This window comes from Miniopterus schreibersii (genome assembly GCF_964146895.1).
Source record: "Miniopterus schreibersii genome assembly, chromosome: 2".
Lineage (NCBI taxonomy): Eukaryota > Metazoa > Chordata > Mammalia > Chiroptera > Miniopteridae > Miniopterus > Miniopterus schreibersii.
In genome coordinates, this window is record NC_138102.1 from 21,363,212 (window position 1) to 21,378,212 (window position 15,001).

At 38.1% G+C, this 15,001-nt stretch overlaps 1 protein-coding gene across 3 annotated transcripts in view; it reads left to right on the forward strand.

Annotated features, from left to right (window-relative positions):
- Positions 1 to 223: 223 nt before the first annotated feature.
- The window catches only part of LOC308553267 (A disintegrin and metallopeptidase domain 3-like), a 99,285-nt gene continuing 84,507 nt past the window's right edge, over positions 224 to 15,001 (forward strand). For all 3 annotated transcript variants that reach the window (XM_081129075.1, XM_081129076.1, XM_081129077.1), the window contains exons 1-4: positions 224 to 404; positions 945 to 1,027; positions 3,093 to 3,148; positions 8,413 to 8,491. In XM_081129075.1, coding sequence (XP_080985201.1) covers positions 347 to 404; positions 945 to 1,027; positions 3,093 to 3,148; positions 8,413 to 8,491 — 276 coding nt within the window. In that variant the 5' untranslated portion in view covers positions 224 to 346. The remainder of the gene's footprint in view (positions 405 to 944; positions 1,028 to 3,092; positions 3,149 to 8,412; positions 8,492 to 15,001) is intronic.

Genomic DNA, 15,001 nt, shown 5'->3' on the forward strand with positions numbered 1-15,001 from the left:
AAATCTAGCTTGAATTTCTACTGTCTTTTTCCTTCACTACAGTAATTCAGCTATTGTATGAGAAAGCTATGACGTGAACTCTTACAGTTGCCAAGAAATCCCGTCAAGAGCTGCTTCCAGAGAAAGCGGCTTCAGAGCCTAACGGAGGCACCTGGCGGGAGGCGGGCCACCGCCCCCCAGGAGCTCGGTGCGCGCGCAGCGGGCCGGCTGGGCGGGCGGCCTGCGGTGGGCGGGGCCGAGCAGCGGCGTCCCGCGCCCGCCGCCAGTCCTGCGCCGCCGCCCCGCGCGAGGCGCCACGGTTACCCCGCCAACCGCCCTCTCCGCGGGGAGGCTCAGCGGCCTCGCAATGCTGTTTCTCTTGCTGATCCTCTCAGGCCTAGGCCGGCTGACCTCCGCGGACCACTGTAAGTGGGGAACCGGCCCGGTGAGGGCGGCCAGGCGCAGTGTCCCTGGACGAGGCCAGTGTCGCCCCTGTTGCTGCAGAACCTCGGGCCAGGGGGGGATTGCCCCGGGTGCTGCTGCCACAGCCGCCTGGTTTCAGGGTCCTGGCGCGCCGGGTGGTTGGAGGGCTCAGAGCAGGCCTGGGACAGCTGGTCCTCACTCACCTGTCTCTGCGCTGGCGGGAGAGGGCGCCCTGCTCCTTGCGTGGTGGGGACCCAGCGAGCTGGATGGGCCCTGGGACCAGCCCTTCTTCACCTAGTCAGGGCTGAGGTGGGCGAGGCCCAAGTGCCTGTGCGCGGTGGTGGGTGATGCTCTCGCGGGAGGAGTGTCTTCCTGGAATCGCACCAAGTATGCGTGTGTGAGTGTGAGTGTGAGTGTGCGTGCGCGTGCGCGCACGGTGGGGCCTGGGGGTTCAGAGCGACGTGATAGGAGAGGTCATGTCAGCGAAGAGGAAGGATGCTCTGCACCCTGGGAATGCTCACACATGTGTTTTTTTACTGCAGACTCTGAAGCATCTCATCTGCAACTTACAGTGCCACGGAAGCTGCGAACCAACACCAATAATGGGGATCTGTCAGAAACACATGTAATTAAGAAATGACTTTTTTTTTTTTTTTTAAATGAGTAATTCTATTTTTCCTGGACTGCATGACACAAGTTAATTCATGAATAGCCCTTTGTGAAAAATTGTGTTCTAATTACTGTGTTTAAGAGCCATTTTGTCTGAATGAGAACGTGTGTTGATTGTCGTAATTTGTCAAGTGATATGTGAACATTATGACACTATAAAGATACTCGGTGATCTGACAGGAATTCAAGGATTGGAACCTCAGTAGCAGTGGCAGAGAGGAACATTGAATTGCCAGCTGGAAAACTATTAGGCACTGATATGAGGCAGGTGTTCCACACTGAATGCTCTACCTGATTGTCTCACTTTATGGCACCAGAAAAATATCTAGTGATTGTGTGTTTATAAAAGCTACTACACTAAAAATCTAAGTATCCAGAGAGGCTAAAGTTTTAGGAAAGTTTAGCATATACTGGGATAATGGAAACAAAAAGAAAACATGAGTATCCACAATAATAACAGAAAAAGAAAGCATTTACTACACTCAAACAAACTTAATACACTCAACACACACAACATTATGAGGGATAAGCATTATTAAAATATTAAATTAACTAGGAAGAGATAACAATTATAAATTTCTACAAATGTAATAAATGCCCTCAGCACATATAAAATAAAAACTGATAGAGGGAGAAATTTTCGAATCCATTTCATAGTGAGTCCATAGAACGTTTTCCTCTTAGCATGATACCCTCTTAAGTCCATCCATGTTGTCACAAATGGTAAGATTTCATTCTTTTTGATGGCTGAGTAATATTCCAGTGCCTCCCAAATCATACGCATTTCATGATGCGTTTTCATGATGCATTTCATGAGGCGTTTTGTGACTATATTTGTATATATAAAAATTATGTAGAAAAACAATAGATTTGAGTACTACTTCTTTTAGTGTCCTATCTTTATTTCATTGTTTGAGAATAAGCCCTGTATAACTTGTCTGCTACGTTGTGGAAAATAGATAATGTGCGAAACCCTGGAAATTGCAACTTGCTTTTATCTTTCAGAAAGCATCTCTAAATTTTAGATGGATATGTAAAATTAAAAAATAAGTTATTTCATCAAAGTAGATCAAAAGGTAAAATAAAATAGTGAAAACATCAAAAGTAAGTTGTTGCAACTATACTAATATCAGAGTAGAATTGAAAGTAAGAAGCACTTCTAGAAGTAAAAGCTACGTTATTATTGATAAAAGAATCAGTTTATCGTGAAGATATCAACATGTTAAATCTGTTTGCACCCACCAACAAAGCTCCAAAAAATGCAAGACAGAAAACCTACAGATTAAAAGAAGAAAGAAACAATGTCACAATAATCTTGGAAATGCCAACACACCTTTTTCAATAGGCTACAGAAGACTGAACACTAACAGGTTGAAAATGACATATACAGAAAAGTGCACCCAATGACAAACTTCATGTTCTTTGCAAACTTGGAATGTTTAACAGAACTGAGTATGTGCTACCCCATAAAAGGGCCTATGTTTTCTGATGATGTTCCCGATTGGGTTCTTTGAGCTGCGATCCCTGAGGGGATTTGTGTAAATTAGGGTATGTCCTTGTGATGGGCCCTGTGGAAGGGGAGGGGAAAAAACAGATGCTTCTGACAACTATGGATACTTCCTTCAACCTTAAAAGGGGACCTGAATTGTTTCATTTGAATTTTCAATTTATTTGTGCTAGAAACTGCAAAGTTAGAAAAAGGATAATAAAATTTAAGTTTTTTCAAAGGTTCCTCAGCATTTCCAAATGTAACCATTTTAAATTAAAACTTGATTATGATATGTAATAAATGCCAGTGACTAGTGTTCTTAATTTGAAATAGATTTAGACTTCTTGAATTTCTATCATACATTCCACGATTAAAGAAAGATAGCAATATACGTCTATGTGTACATATAATTTTGACACATGCATAATACAGTCTTTGTTTATATAAAAGAGTCAATTTTAAAAATTATGTCTTGACTTTTAAGAATTTTACATTTCTAATAATTACTTTCTTTCTGAATACTTTGCTGTAGGTCATTTATACCATCCAAATTAACAGGAAAACATACACTCTCCATCTTGAAAAACAGTAAGTGGCCATTCTTTTATTCATACAGTTGTTTCTGGTTTCTTAAATTAGTACAGTCACTCCCCTAAATTGAGACTAAACAAAAGCATGAATATTACATTTATTTCACGTTATATCTTCTTCCTGATTCATGTCAGATGAGAATTTCATTCTTGCTTTTGAGATTTGAAATTTAACTTTCAAGCCAAATTCTGACTTGATGTAAATATTGAGGTATTTTAGATAGATTAAAACTACTCTGCATAACTCCTTAAAATGTAATCACAGTTGCAACAAGGAAGGGAATAGTTTTATTTGACTATGTTTAGCTTTGTTTGTCCTCATGTTATTTCATATATTTAAATTATTTTAAGCATTTTACTTGATAGTCTATAATATTTTTCTCACTTTGCTATAGTATTTGTAATGTCTTAAATGCTCAGTTTTCTATCTTCACTCTAGAAGATCAATATTAATAACTTTGTGTGTATCTTTTCCCAATTTTCCAGTTAAATTTCACCCTTCTTTTAAATAAAACCTACCCCAAATTTTGTTTTTACAAAAATGGGTGTTGCAACTGACAGGTCTTATTAAATAATGGTGCTTGTTTTCTTGCTCTTTGTATATGTTGTAACTCATCCTTTAATAGATAACATTCCACAGTGTGTAATATTGATAGGTAATGAGGTTCTCTCCAAGGATTGTCACTATTGAGTCCTGCAATGAACATGCTTGTATGTATATTTTTATGTAATATAGATTTTGTTTTGTAGCCTTGATATCAAGAAATAGGTTTCTGGATCAAGAAGTATGAATAATGTAATAGTGATAATAATAAAAAACAACAAAAGTAATTGACATTTATTGAACACATACCATTTGCTGGGCATATTTCTAAGCAATTTGCATGTAGTCACTGATTTAATACTCACATTTTGTAGTATATTAAGATTTTGAGAGACATTCCCAGTGTCTTTCTGAAAAGATGGTAGCAATTTAGATTTCCAAAAGCCTGCATGATGTGCTAAAATATTCTGTTTCATCTGAACATCAATTTGTATTTCCCTCAATAATTACTCTAAACATTTATTGGCTATTTGCATTTACCTGTATGAGGCTTGCCTATTCATATAGTTTTCTCATTATTTATTATTTTAATTATACTTTATTTTGTAGAGCAGTTTTAGTTTTACAGCAAAATTGACTGGAATGTACAGAGATTTCCCATATGCTCCCTACCCCCCACATATGTATAGCTTCCCTGTTATCAACAACCCCCATCAAAATGATATATTGTTAAAATTGATAATCCTAAATTGACACATCATTATCGCCCAAAGTCCATAGCTTACATTAGTTCAATATTTTTTATGCTGGCTTTTTTCTTTTGAATGATAAAAAATAAAATGGATAATTCTGAGAATAATTTAAACAGTTAGTGACACACATATAAGCGTTGTGCCTACACTGTTTTAAAAGAAGTGTATTGTCCATGGCCTGTAATACCGAAATCTGTTATTTGCATAACCAGACCTATTAATCTCTCTCACTCCCCATTGCTAATCACAATTATAATATTGACACATGTTCTTCTGTCATATTTTTATCTTCATTCATTTATATGTCGAGAGAGCAATAAGAATCATGTTTTCAGTATTTCTTAATAGTTGTAAAGACTCAATACTGTATATTCCATCAATTTATTTATCTTAATATGGTGGGCCACAAAAGTGACCCCAACACTACCTTTTCCTATATCTTCACTCTTTGCCATGTAACTAACTCTGTGTGTGTATCATCAAGAGGTAGGATAAATACGTTTCCTTCAGTCCCTCTACTCTCCAGCCCTTGGATCTGAATTTACGTTTGCAAGGCGAACTTCATGATGTGTGCTCTCACAGGGCCTCATGGTTGGAAGGGCCCTGCGCTTGGTTTAATGCTCTGCTGTTGCTGTCCTGAGATTCTTAGTACTTTTGGGCAAGAGACCTCGCATCTTTATTTTACCTGGGGGTCCCACAAATTGTGTAGCCCATTTTGTGGCTATGTGACTTCTTTGGCTAAAAAGATACTACCTGTCTTGATTCAAACAGAGGTTTGAAAAAGCTCTCATGCTTTTCTGCCTTCTACCTTGTTTGTTTATATCTTGTATGAGAATATGCTTAGGCCAGCTTGCTGAAAGATAGATACATGTGGAGTACACCCAAGGTGCTCTAATCATTCCTAAATAGGGCAACATTCAGCTAAATCCAGGACCATTGATCAAGCCTAGTCAATCAGCAGAACTACCATGGCTCCCCACATGTGACCCAGAAGTGTGAGCAATAGATACTTATTAGTCTGTTGTATGTGGTTGTGGTTTGGTGGTTGTTTTTAATGCAACACTTTGCATAATGTTATTTTTTTGAGATTCATATTGCTGTGTGCAAAATAAATTTTTTAAATACATATGCAGCCATCAAATGAATATATCTCACTTATTAATTATCCACCCATGTTTATAGCAAGGAAAGCTGGTATCCCTGGCCACAACTGCCTGGGCACCAGTGACACTGATGGGTTATATGTAAGAAAATTCTTATGTGCCATATATATATATAGCAAATTTTTTACTTCAAAGGGTTATACCAGTTTTCACTCACACCAGCAATCCAAAAGGTTTTCTGTACTCTACACTGTGAACAAAATGAGTATCTTTACTCATTTATTTTGCTAACTAATGGGTGAGAAATGCTATTTTATTGTTGTTTTGATATGCACTTCACTGGTTATTAATAACTTGTAGTATCTTTTCAGATGTTTCCCAACCGTTCTAACTGAATTGCCTCTCCCAAGATTTTGTTTTTTCTTTTGGATTTTTATTTTTATTCATTTGCCTTGTGTATTTATTTTCAGTCTGTGGCTCATCATTCTGCTTTTTTTCTTCTACTATGATCAGTTTTTGGGAACTTGTGTTTACTATAGGTATTAACCCTTTATCTGTTCTATATGTTGCAAATATGCCATCCAGCCTATTGCTTGTGTTCTTCCTTTGTTTGTGGTATGTATTGCTATAAAAATGAAATTTTTATATAATCATTATATTCATATTTTCCTTTCTAGGTCCTCAGATTCCTCCCTTTTGCCTCTCACATTCACTATAGGAGTACTATAATATTCCTATAGTATTTTTAAAATTCTATTTACATTTAAGATGCCAATCCAGTGCTTTCTGTTACTTAAATGTCTTGCATTAGTCCAGTTTTATCAGTGCTTCATTTTTTTCTTTTATTGCAATTTTATGCTGACTCAAGGAATGTTTAATTAGAATACTTTCACATTATATGCTTTAGATAGAATATGCAGATGGAAAGCTTTCCGAATCTGCATATCTGCAAAGGTCTCTTGTTTTCCTCATTGAGTAACATCTTCGCACTGTGTAGTATTTGTGAGACATATTCCTTTGCTATAAATTTTTATACTTTGATATAGTCCATTGTAAGTGAATTTTCCAGTATGTTCTCTCTGTGTGTGGTGTTATATTAATCCTCCCTGATATATCATAAGTTCCTTGATTTTTTAATTTTATTTTTAAGTTCCTACACATTACTTATTCCACGGGAAATCTGTGGTTTCTTCCTGGGTCATTTTGTTCTGCCCTGTGTATCATAGTTTTTTCTATAACTGTTTCAAAATCTTTGTTTTTGCCGTGTATTTTACCAGGATCTGTTCTCTTTATTGGCTGGGCCTCTTGTCTATTCTCAGTAACCAAATTCTCTTTGGCGCATTTATTAAATTAGTCAGCTTTGCCTGTCATGTATTTTAGAGTCAGAGTGTTCTTTTTTTTTCCTTCTTCAACTGATATTCTTTGACAGCTTGTTAACTTTTCTTGAAAATATGATTATTTTCTTCAATTCATGCTACTTCATTAGGAACTAACTTTCAAGTGTTGCTTTCTTCTGTTTTGTTGTTCATTTTCCTTACAATGGGTCTCGTTTTTCTTTGAATGGTCGTTTGTGTCTTTATTTCTTCACTGATTAAGCTGGACTGTTTTGTTGTTTCACGTAGAAGCAAAAAGTATATTTTGAGCGCCCAGGGTGAAGAAATTTGCAAACTAAAGCTTTATCCTTTTAATTATGTTTGTAAGATATCTGTTAAGTTTTTCCCCTCTGATTTCTTTTTCTTGGGGACTGCTTGGATTCCCATTTCCACCACCTCCGTGGAGATGCCTACAGATATTAACATGGCACTCTGCCTTGGCCCAGAGTTCATGCTCCAGGCACTTGCACCTGAACCAGCCCAGGCCATTCAGTTTTTCCTTAAGTGTGTGTGTGTGAACTGATAAATATCTGTCTTTCTTGGGGGAAGCTCTCTAGTTCTGTTATTTGAATGGAGGAAAAGGAAAAGTTATCAGGAATGAGAGACAATGAAGCAGATACAGAAAGAGAAGTCCTGGTGACAGAAAGTATGATGTGACTGCTTTAGTCTCTTTGGATTCTGGCCTTGAAATGCCTTTTGGTGTTTGGAATCCTTGAGAAATTCCAGTCTCCCTACAATAAATAATGCTGTTAGATTGTTCCATGATCATCACTTTTTTCCTGGTAAGAAGATTAAACTTCTGTTTATATTGGTTGGTCTACAGGGATCCTTTAGGTTAGCTTAGGAAATGTGAGCAGAACACTAGTATCCCGCTTCTAAACAAAGGCTTCACGAACTGTTGAGCACTTCTACAATTTTTTTCTCTTTCTGCCACAAGAAAGGCGAGTTCCTAGGAGGGGTCATGTCTTTTCCTGGGTTCCAGAACGAAGGTAGTGTGGAGCTGAACCTGCAGTCAACTGGCAAAGAACATCCATTGCTGTTTTAAGGCAATAAGAATATTGGCATTCCTTTTTACCACAGCATAACTTCATGAAAACTAATGATAAAAACATACATTTTTTGGTCTTCATCAGTTGAGGGCTACTTGTTAGAAAATTTTAACTAGCATGTTTAAGCTATTAGATTTATTGATGGTTAAATCTAAAATAAAACTTTGTTGTGGGAACCTGGAAACTCTTGTTTTTCTACAGATAAAGCTGTGTCATTACAGCATTCATACTGGTATCTGGTTATAGTGATTACTGTTGTCTCCTGTATACACATTATGCTATCAGAAAGCAAAGTAGATAATGGAGAGATGAGTCCATTTAATTTTTTGGATATTTGAGCTTGTATAATTGAAAATAAATTTTGTTTAATTTAATGATTCTGAAAGTTACTTTTGTTAATGAAGTTATTACAATGAAGTATCATTATCTTGGTTGAATTAGGTCATTTTTAGACCCTCATTTCCTGGTATATGCATACAACAAATCAGGAACATTGTATCCAGATTCTTCATTTAGAAAGGTAAGTTTTGCTTTTACTCCGTGTAGATTATATTTTGTATGTGGTTAAAGTGCCATTGTTGGAAAGAAAAATTACGTGTTTTTTAATCCTCACCCAAGAATATTTTCCCATTGCTTTTTCAGAGAAAGGGGAAGGGTGAAAGAGAGACAGAAACACCTATGTGAGAGGGACACATCTATTGGTTGACTCCCGCACGCAACCCGGCAGGGGTAGGGATCAAGCCTGCAACCATGTTATGTGCCCTTGACCGGAATCGGTCCCGAGACCCTTCAGTCCATGGGCCAAAGCTCTAACCACTGAGCTTTCAGCTAGGGTGAAAAATAATGTTTTATACTCCACAGAATTATTAGGGAAACAGGTCACAAGTCCAAATATAATGTGGCAATTAACAATGAAGTCTTATTGAATAGAACAACTACTTTAAAAATAATTTTTTTTCTTAAATATATCTATTGATTTCAAAGAGAGAAAGGGAGTGGGAGAGGGAGAGTTAGAAACATCGATGATGGGAGAGAGTCACTGATCGGCTGCCTCCTGGACGCCCCCTACTGGGATTGAGGCTGCAACCCAGGCATGTGCCCTGACTGAGAATGGAACCAAGATCTCCTGGATCATAGTTAGATGCTCAACCACTGAGCCACGCAGTCTGGGCAAGAACAACTACTTTTTAGATTTAAAATTCAGGAACCACTTGTCCAAGAAGGACATTTAAACTATCGGGAAGTATCGATAGGAGTTTGAAAGGAAACGAACAAAAAAAAAAAGTGAAAGAACTAAAAAAACCCTAAACACATTGAGTAGTTTAAATTGATATATCCTAGGACCTCAGTGGTGGGGGTAACCTTGGAAATTATAGGTGAACTACTGGGAAAGTCAGGACACAAAAGTATACTGGGTACAGAAAATGAATATGTTCACATGGGAAATGTAGGAATTTCAACTGTATCCCAAAATGCAGGTAGGAGTCAAGAAATTTTTAAAAGCATGTGAGAAAGTTAGCTTTTAGTCGGTAAGGTTCTCATTTTGCCAGAAACTACGATTAGGAAGAAGCCAGTGTTCGACAAGCCCAGCTTGGGGTTTAGACCCCAGAGTTCTCAGTGGGACCCCCATAGCTGAGGTATGTGTCTGGAACTTCAGCTGCTGCTTGTGGGAGCCTGGCCAGCCCTCTCGCTCTTCCACACTTCCTACCAATCTGTACTTTGCATTCTTGGTTATAAGGGTTCTCTCCAGCTAGTCTTCAGTTGATTATTCAGGATGGGTTTTCTATATTTTAGTTGTAATTCAAGTTTGGTTCTGGGAGTGTCAGTGTAGCTTCCACTTAACCCACCACCATCTTGGAATCTCTTCAAAAGTAGGTATAATTCACACCAGATGGCTACTGTTGTGTTGGCTGTTGTCATTTTTTTATTTGACAACCTAAGGGAAAAGAGGTCAGTGCCCCTGACTAAATTGTCAGGTATTACATGTTTAAAAAATTCTTGCATCATACTGTTTGAAAATCATTGCTCTAGGTCAAACAGTGTTGAGAGATAATGGATTTCTCAGTCCAGGCAGCATAGTGTGACCAGGCATTCAGCTGAGACCAGAAAGGCTAATCCTTAGGAGAAAAGATCTAGAGTAAGAGATATTTTTATCACCCCATGGCCTGAAGCCCAGCAATGAGATGAGTAAGGAGGGTTACCATTAAATTATTTGCTTTCCTATACAAAATGCAATACTCTATAAAGGGTTACAACATTGTAGAGGAAGACAATAATGCACATAAGGGCAGAAATCAATGAGATAGAAAAAGGAAAAAGAATGGGAACAATCAAAGCCCGGAAATTATTTCCTTTTTAAAGGGACTAAAAATTAACAACCTTAGTAAGACTTCTTGAGAATGAAAACTAATTCCATGAATATTAGGGATGAAAGGAGATATTACTAGTCACAGAGAAAAATAAATATTTGGGAGTATTATAAAAGCTTTACACCAATAAATCTGATAGATTAAATGAAAAGTAAAATTTTACTTCTCTGGAATACATACCCAGGTAAACGACTGGCAGGCCAAATTGTAAGTGTATGTTTATATTTTACAAGAAATTACCAAATATTTGTCAGAGTGATGTACTATCTTACATTTCCACCGGCAATGTCTAAGAGATGAGTATGTGCGTTCTTAAGTCTGTTTGATTGCTACTCAGGATTTAAAAAAGAATTACCCGTGTGATAGATGTATAGTGGTGTCTCCTGTGATTCTGATTTGCATTTTCCAATGACTAATGATGTTGAACATAATTTCATGTGCTTCTTTGTGCCATTTTTGTGAAATATCTATTAAATGTCTTTTACCCATTTTCTAGTTTGACTGGTTGGTTTTTGTATTGTTAATTTTTGAGCAATTTATGTATTCTAAATACAGATATGTATTACGCAAATATGTATTCTGCCAGATGTGTGTATGCAAATATTTCCTCCCGTGTTGTAATGTGTCTGCTCATCCTTTTCATAAGGTCTCTCACTGATTAGTAATGTTTGCATTGTTGTCTTGGCCTCAGTGAGCATGTTCATGAGAGTTCATTTTAATTCTCTGTCAGGTAAACCATTTAACGTCATTTCATTAGGGTCAGTTTTGGAGATTTATCCTATTTCTTTTTTTGGACATCTTTTCCTGATTACTTTGTTTATTTATTTATTTTTTGGTGTCTGCATATTAGAAGACTCTCCCAGTCTTCACTTTGTAGGAGTATACAGAAGACGATTTCACAAAACATCCTGGAAAGTGATTTTGGGGGCCTCTACTAACACTTTTCCCTCTCCAGGGAAAAGCAGGCATCTATTTTTTTCCTGCTTTCTCTTGTGCTGGTCAGGAGAAAGAATCAGTGGCATTTACCATCCCAAGCTGCTGCCTCTATTCTTTCCCTGATAATTAGATCGTGCCAGACCCTTCAGTGCTCCAGGACTGGTGAGAAAGACACTAATTCTTTGAGCAATTTGGGGGAAGTGGAGGAACTGCCTGCTTGGATCAACTCTTTCCTACCCCAGGAGGAAGCAGAGAGCTGGGATTTTTTATCCACTCACTCTGTGCAGAGTTGGGGTGGGGATGAATCAATGGTGTATAGTAAGCACCACCTGGATTGCTGCCTCAGGGGCTTGACTGTGCTCACTGGACTTGTGAGCAACCACTTTCCTCCCCTGAGTCAAGGTGAGAACTAGAGGGATTCTTTCTGGTTATATGTCAGTGCTCTGGAGCAGAATCTCTGGTGAAGCCTATTCCAGACCTGCCTACTGGCTTTGGTAGGTCGGATTTTGCATTCTTTCAGGGCGTGCAGGAGGTTTTCAGTTAGTTCCTGGTTTCTCACAAAGGGAATTTGTCTGTGAATTATTGCTGAATTGTTGTGTTCATTGGGGTATGGAGGAGCCAGGACTTCCTACTGTACCGTCTTCCTGACCAGAATTTCATTTCATTTTTTCATTGAAACAAATTTTCATAGCTGTTTTAAAATCTTTGATAGTTTCAGCATGTGGCTCATCTCAATATTGACATCAGTGTTTACCTTTTCTCATTTTTTGCTGTGATTTCCTTGGTTGTTGGTATAGTGTGTGGTTTTTAGTTGCATGCTTCACATTTAAATAATCTAAATTTGAAAGCAATCACCCAGTTTAAGTGTCGATTTAGTGTGTTCTATTGTTCTAATGAGTAGTTAGCTTTTTGGGGTCTTTTGCTATTATTTTATTGTGCTCTGCTGGAACTTCAGCTGGATTTCTCCCGATAGTGCAACCTATAGTGGTAAAAGGTACTTTGCTGGGCCAACTTGTATTGCTAGGTGGAGTTGGGTGCTGAAGAACCCATGATATGGAGAGCATTTTCTTTGGCTGTTCTCCAGCCACTGGATGTCAGTGTGTTTCTCATTTGATCTCTGCCAGTGTATCTTAGTTAAGAAAAATCCTAACTGAGAAATCTCTCATGAGGATCCTTTTCTCTGTTTGGATGCAAGACCAGGCGTTGAGAATCTGAATTGCCCTCTGCTGCTGTGTATAGTTTGGGAAACTCTCTACTTTGTGAAGGGCTTGTAGCTACAATGGCTGCTGGCACCTGTACTGGCATGTGGAGATAGCTCCAACTGTTGCTTAGCATGGAGCAGGGTATGTTCAGCTGCTGTCAGTGGGTGGGGGATAGTGGTTAAGGCTAGTTTTGAGAAAAAGCAAATGGTTACTGATGGAGATGTATCTCTGGGAATTTAAAACGCATAAGCAAATTCATAGAAGAGAACTGGATACTAGTAAAGTTTTAATACCACAAGACTGACAAAGGAACAGGTCTGATTCTAGATATCACTAGACTTTTAAGGGAAGAAAAGGTAATATTTACTGAAAGAGAATATTGGGGGAGAACCTGGGGAGATTATTGCTATGAAAGTCCGTAGAGATGAGAACTTGAACTAAGGATGATCAAAAGGTGAAATATTAAAGACAAAAATCATTAGGAAATGTCAGTTAAGGTACTTTTGAGCACCTTAGAAAAACCAAGTGAGATGTTCACATTTGAAATCAAACTAATGTTAATTACATGCAGTTAGCAGTTATAGATCATACATTGAAGAAATGCAGCTGAGAGTCCTGATTTGCTTCTGGACTCTGGGTTTGGAAAAGTAGGCCTTGGAGCGTATCTTGGTGTTGCCCAAACACAGTCAGCCCTACCAGAGCAACCACAAGCTGTGGAGTGCAGAAATATTCAAGCCAGTCACAAACAGCTTCTGAATTGCCCTGCACCAGAGACCATCCAAAAGACTGGTAGTCCTAGCAGATCTACCTAATGCATAGAAACAAATACAAACAGGCAGCCAAATGGGGAGACACAAAAACAAGCCCAAAATGAAAGAACAAAAAAATTCTCCAGATACAGAGTTCAGAATACTGATCATAAGGACGCTGAACAGTATAAGAAAAGGAATGGAAACGCTGAAGGAAATTAAGAATGACATAGTAAAAAAAAAAATTGGAAGGAATAAACAGCAGAGTAGTGGAAGCTGAGAATCAGGTCAGCAAATGAGAAGACAGGGTAGAAAAAATAACCCAATCAGAGAACCAAAAAGAAAAAAAAAATTAAAAAACAGGAGGACAGTTTAAGGGACCTGTGGAACAACATGAAATGTAACAATATTCACATCGTCGGACTGCCAGAAAATGTAGAAAGGAAGCAAGGGTTAGAGAAACTGTTTGAAGAAATAATGGCAGGAAACTTCCCTAACCTGGTGAAGGAAAAAGTCACACAAGTTCAGGAGGCACAGGGAGTCCCAAGCAAGAATCCAAAGAGGCCCATGCCCAGACATATCATAATTAGAATGCCAAAAATTAAAGAGAAAGAATTTTAAAGGCAGTAAGAGAAAAGCAATATGTTACCTACAAAGGAGCCCCCATAAGGTTGTCATCTGACTTCTCATCAGAAACTCTTCAGGTCAGAAGGGAATGGCATGAAGTATTCAAGGTAATGAAAAGCAAGGATGTGAAACCAAGACTACTCTGTCCAGCAAGGCTATCATTTAAAATAGATGGTGAAATAAAGAGCTTCCCAGACAAAAAAAGGATAAAGGAGTTTATCACCACCAAACCAGCTTTACAAGAAATATTAAAGGGACTGCTGTAAAAACAAGTTGAAATAGAATGTGAAACATAGGGATAAAGGAATGACATCGCAATAGATAAGTATCCATCTATAATAACCTTAAATATAAATGGATTAAATGCCCCAATCAAAACATAGGGTAGCTGAATGGATAAAAAAACAAGACCCAAACAAATGTTGTTTACAAGAGACCCACTTCTGATCAAAAGTTTCACATAGGCTGAAGAAAAAAAAAACCCCACAGAAAACTCTGGAGGACTTAAAGGAGAGATAGACAGCAATACAGTCACAGTAGGGGACTTTAACACCCCACTGACTTTACTGGATGGATATTCCAGACATAAAATCAACAAGGATACAGTGATTCTAAATGACAAACTAGATCAGATGAATTAAATTCGTATTCACAAAACATTTCACCCCAAAGCTGCAGAATATGCATTCTCCTCAAATGAAGATGGGACATTCTCAAGGACAGACAACACATGAGGACACAAAACAAGCCTACAAATTCAAGAAGATTGAAATCATATCAAGAATCTTCTCAGACATTTATACCTTGGAATACTATGCATCTGTAAAAACGAGGGATCCCTTCCCCTTTGAGACAGCATGGTGGGTCCTGGAGAGTATTATGCTAAGCAAAATATGCTAGTTGTAGAAAGACAAGTATCACATGATGTTACTCATATGTGGAACCTAATGAACAAAGTAAACCAATGAACAAGATAGATCCAGAGACATAGAAGCATGGAACAGACTGATGAATCTCAGAGGGAAGGCAGGTGTGAGTGGGTGGGGAGAAATTAACTTAAAAACTTACGTGCGTATATGCATAACACATGGACACACAATAGTGTGGTGAAGGCCTGGTGACAAGTGAAGGGGGGAGGGGATCAATG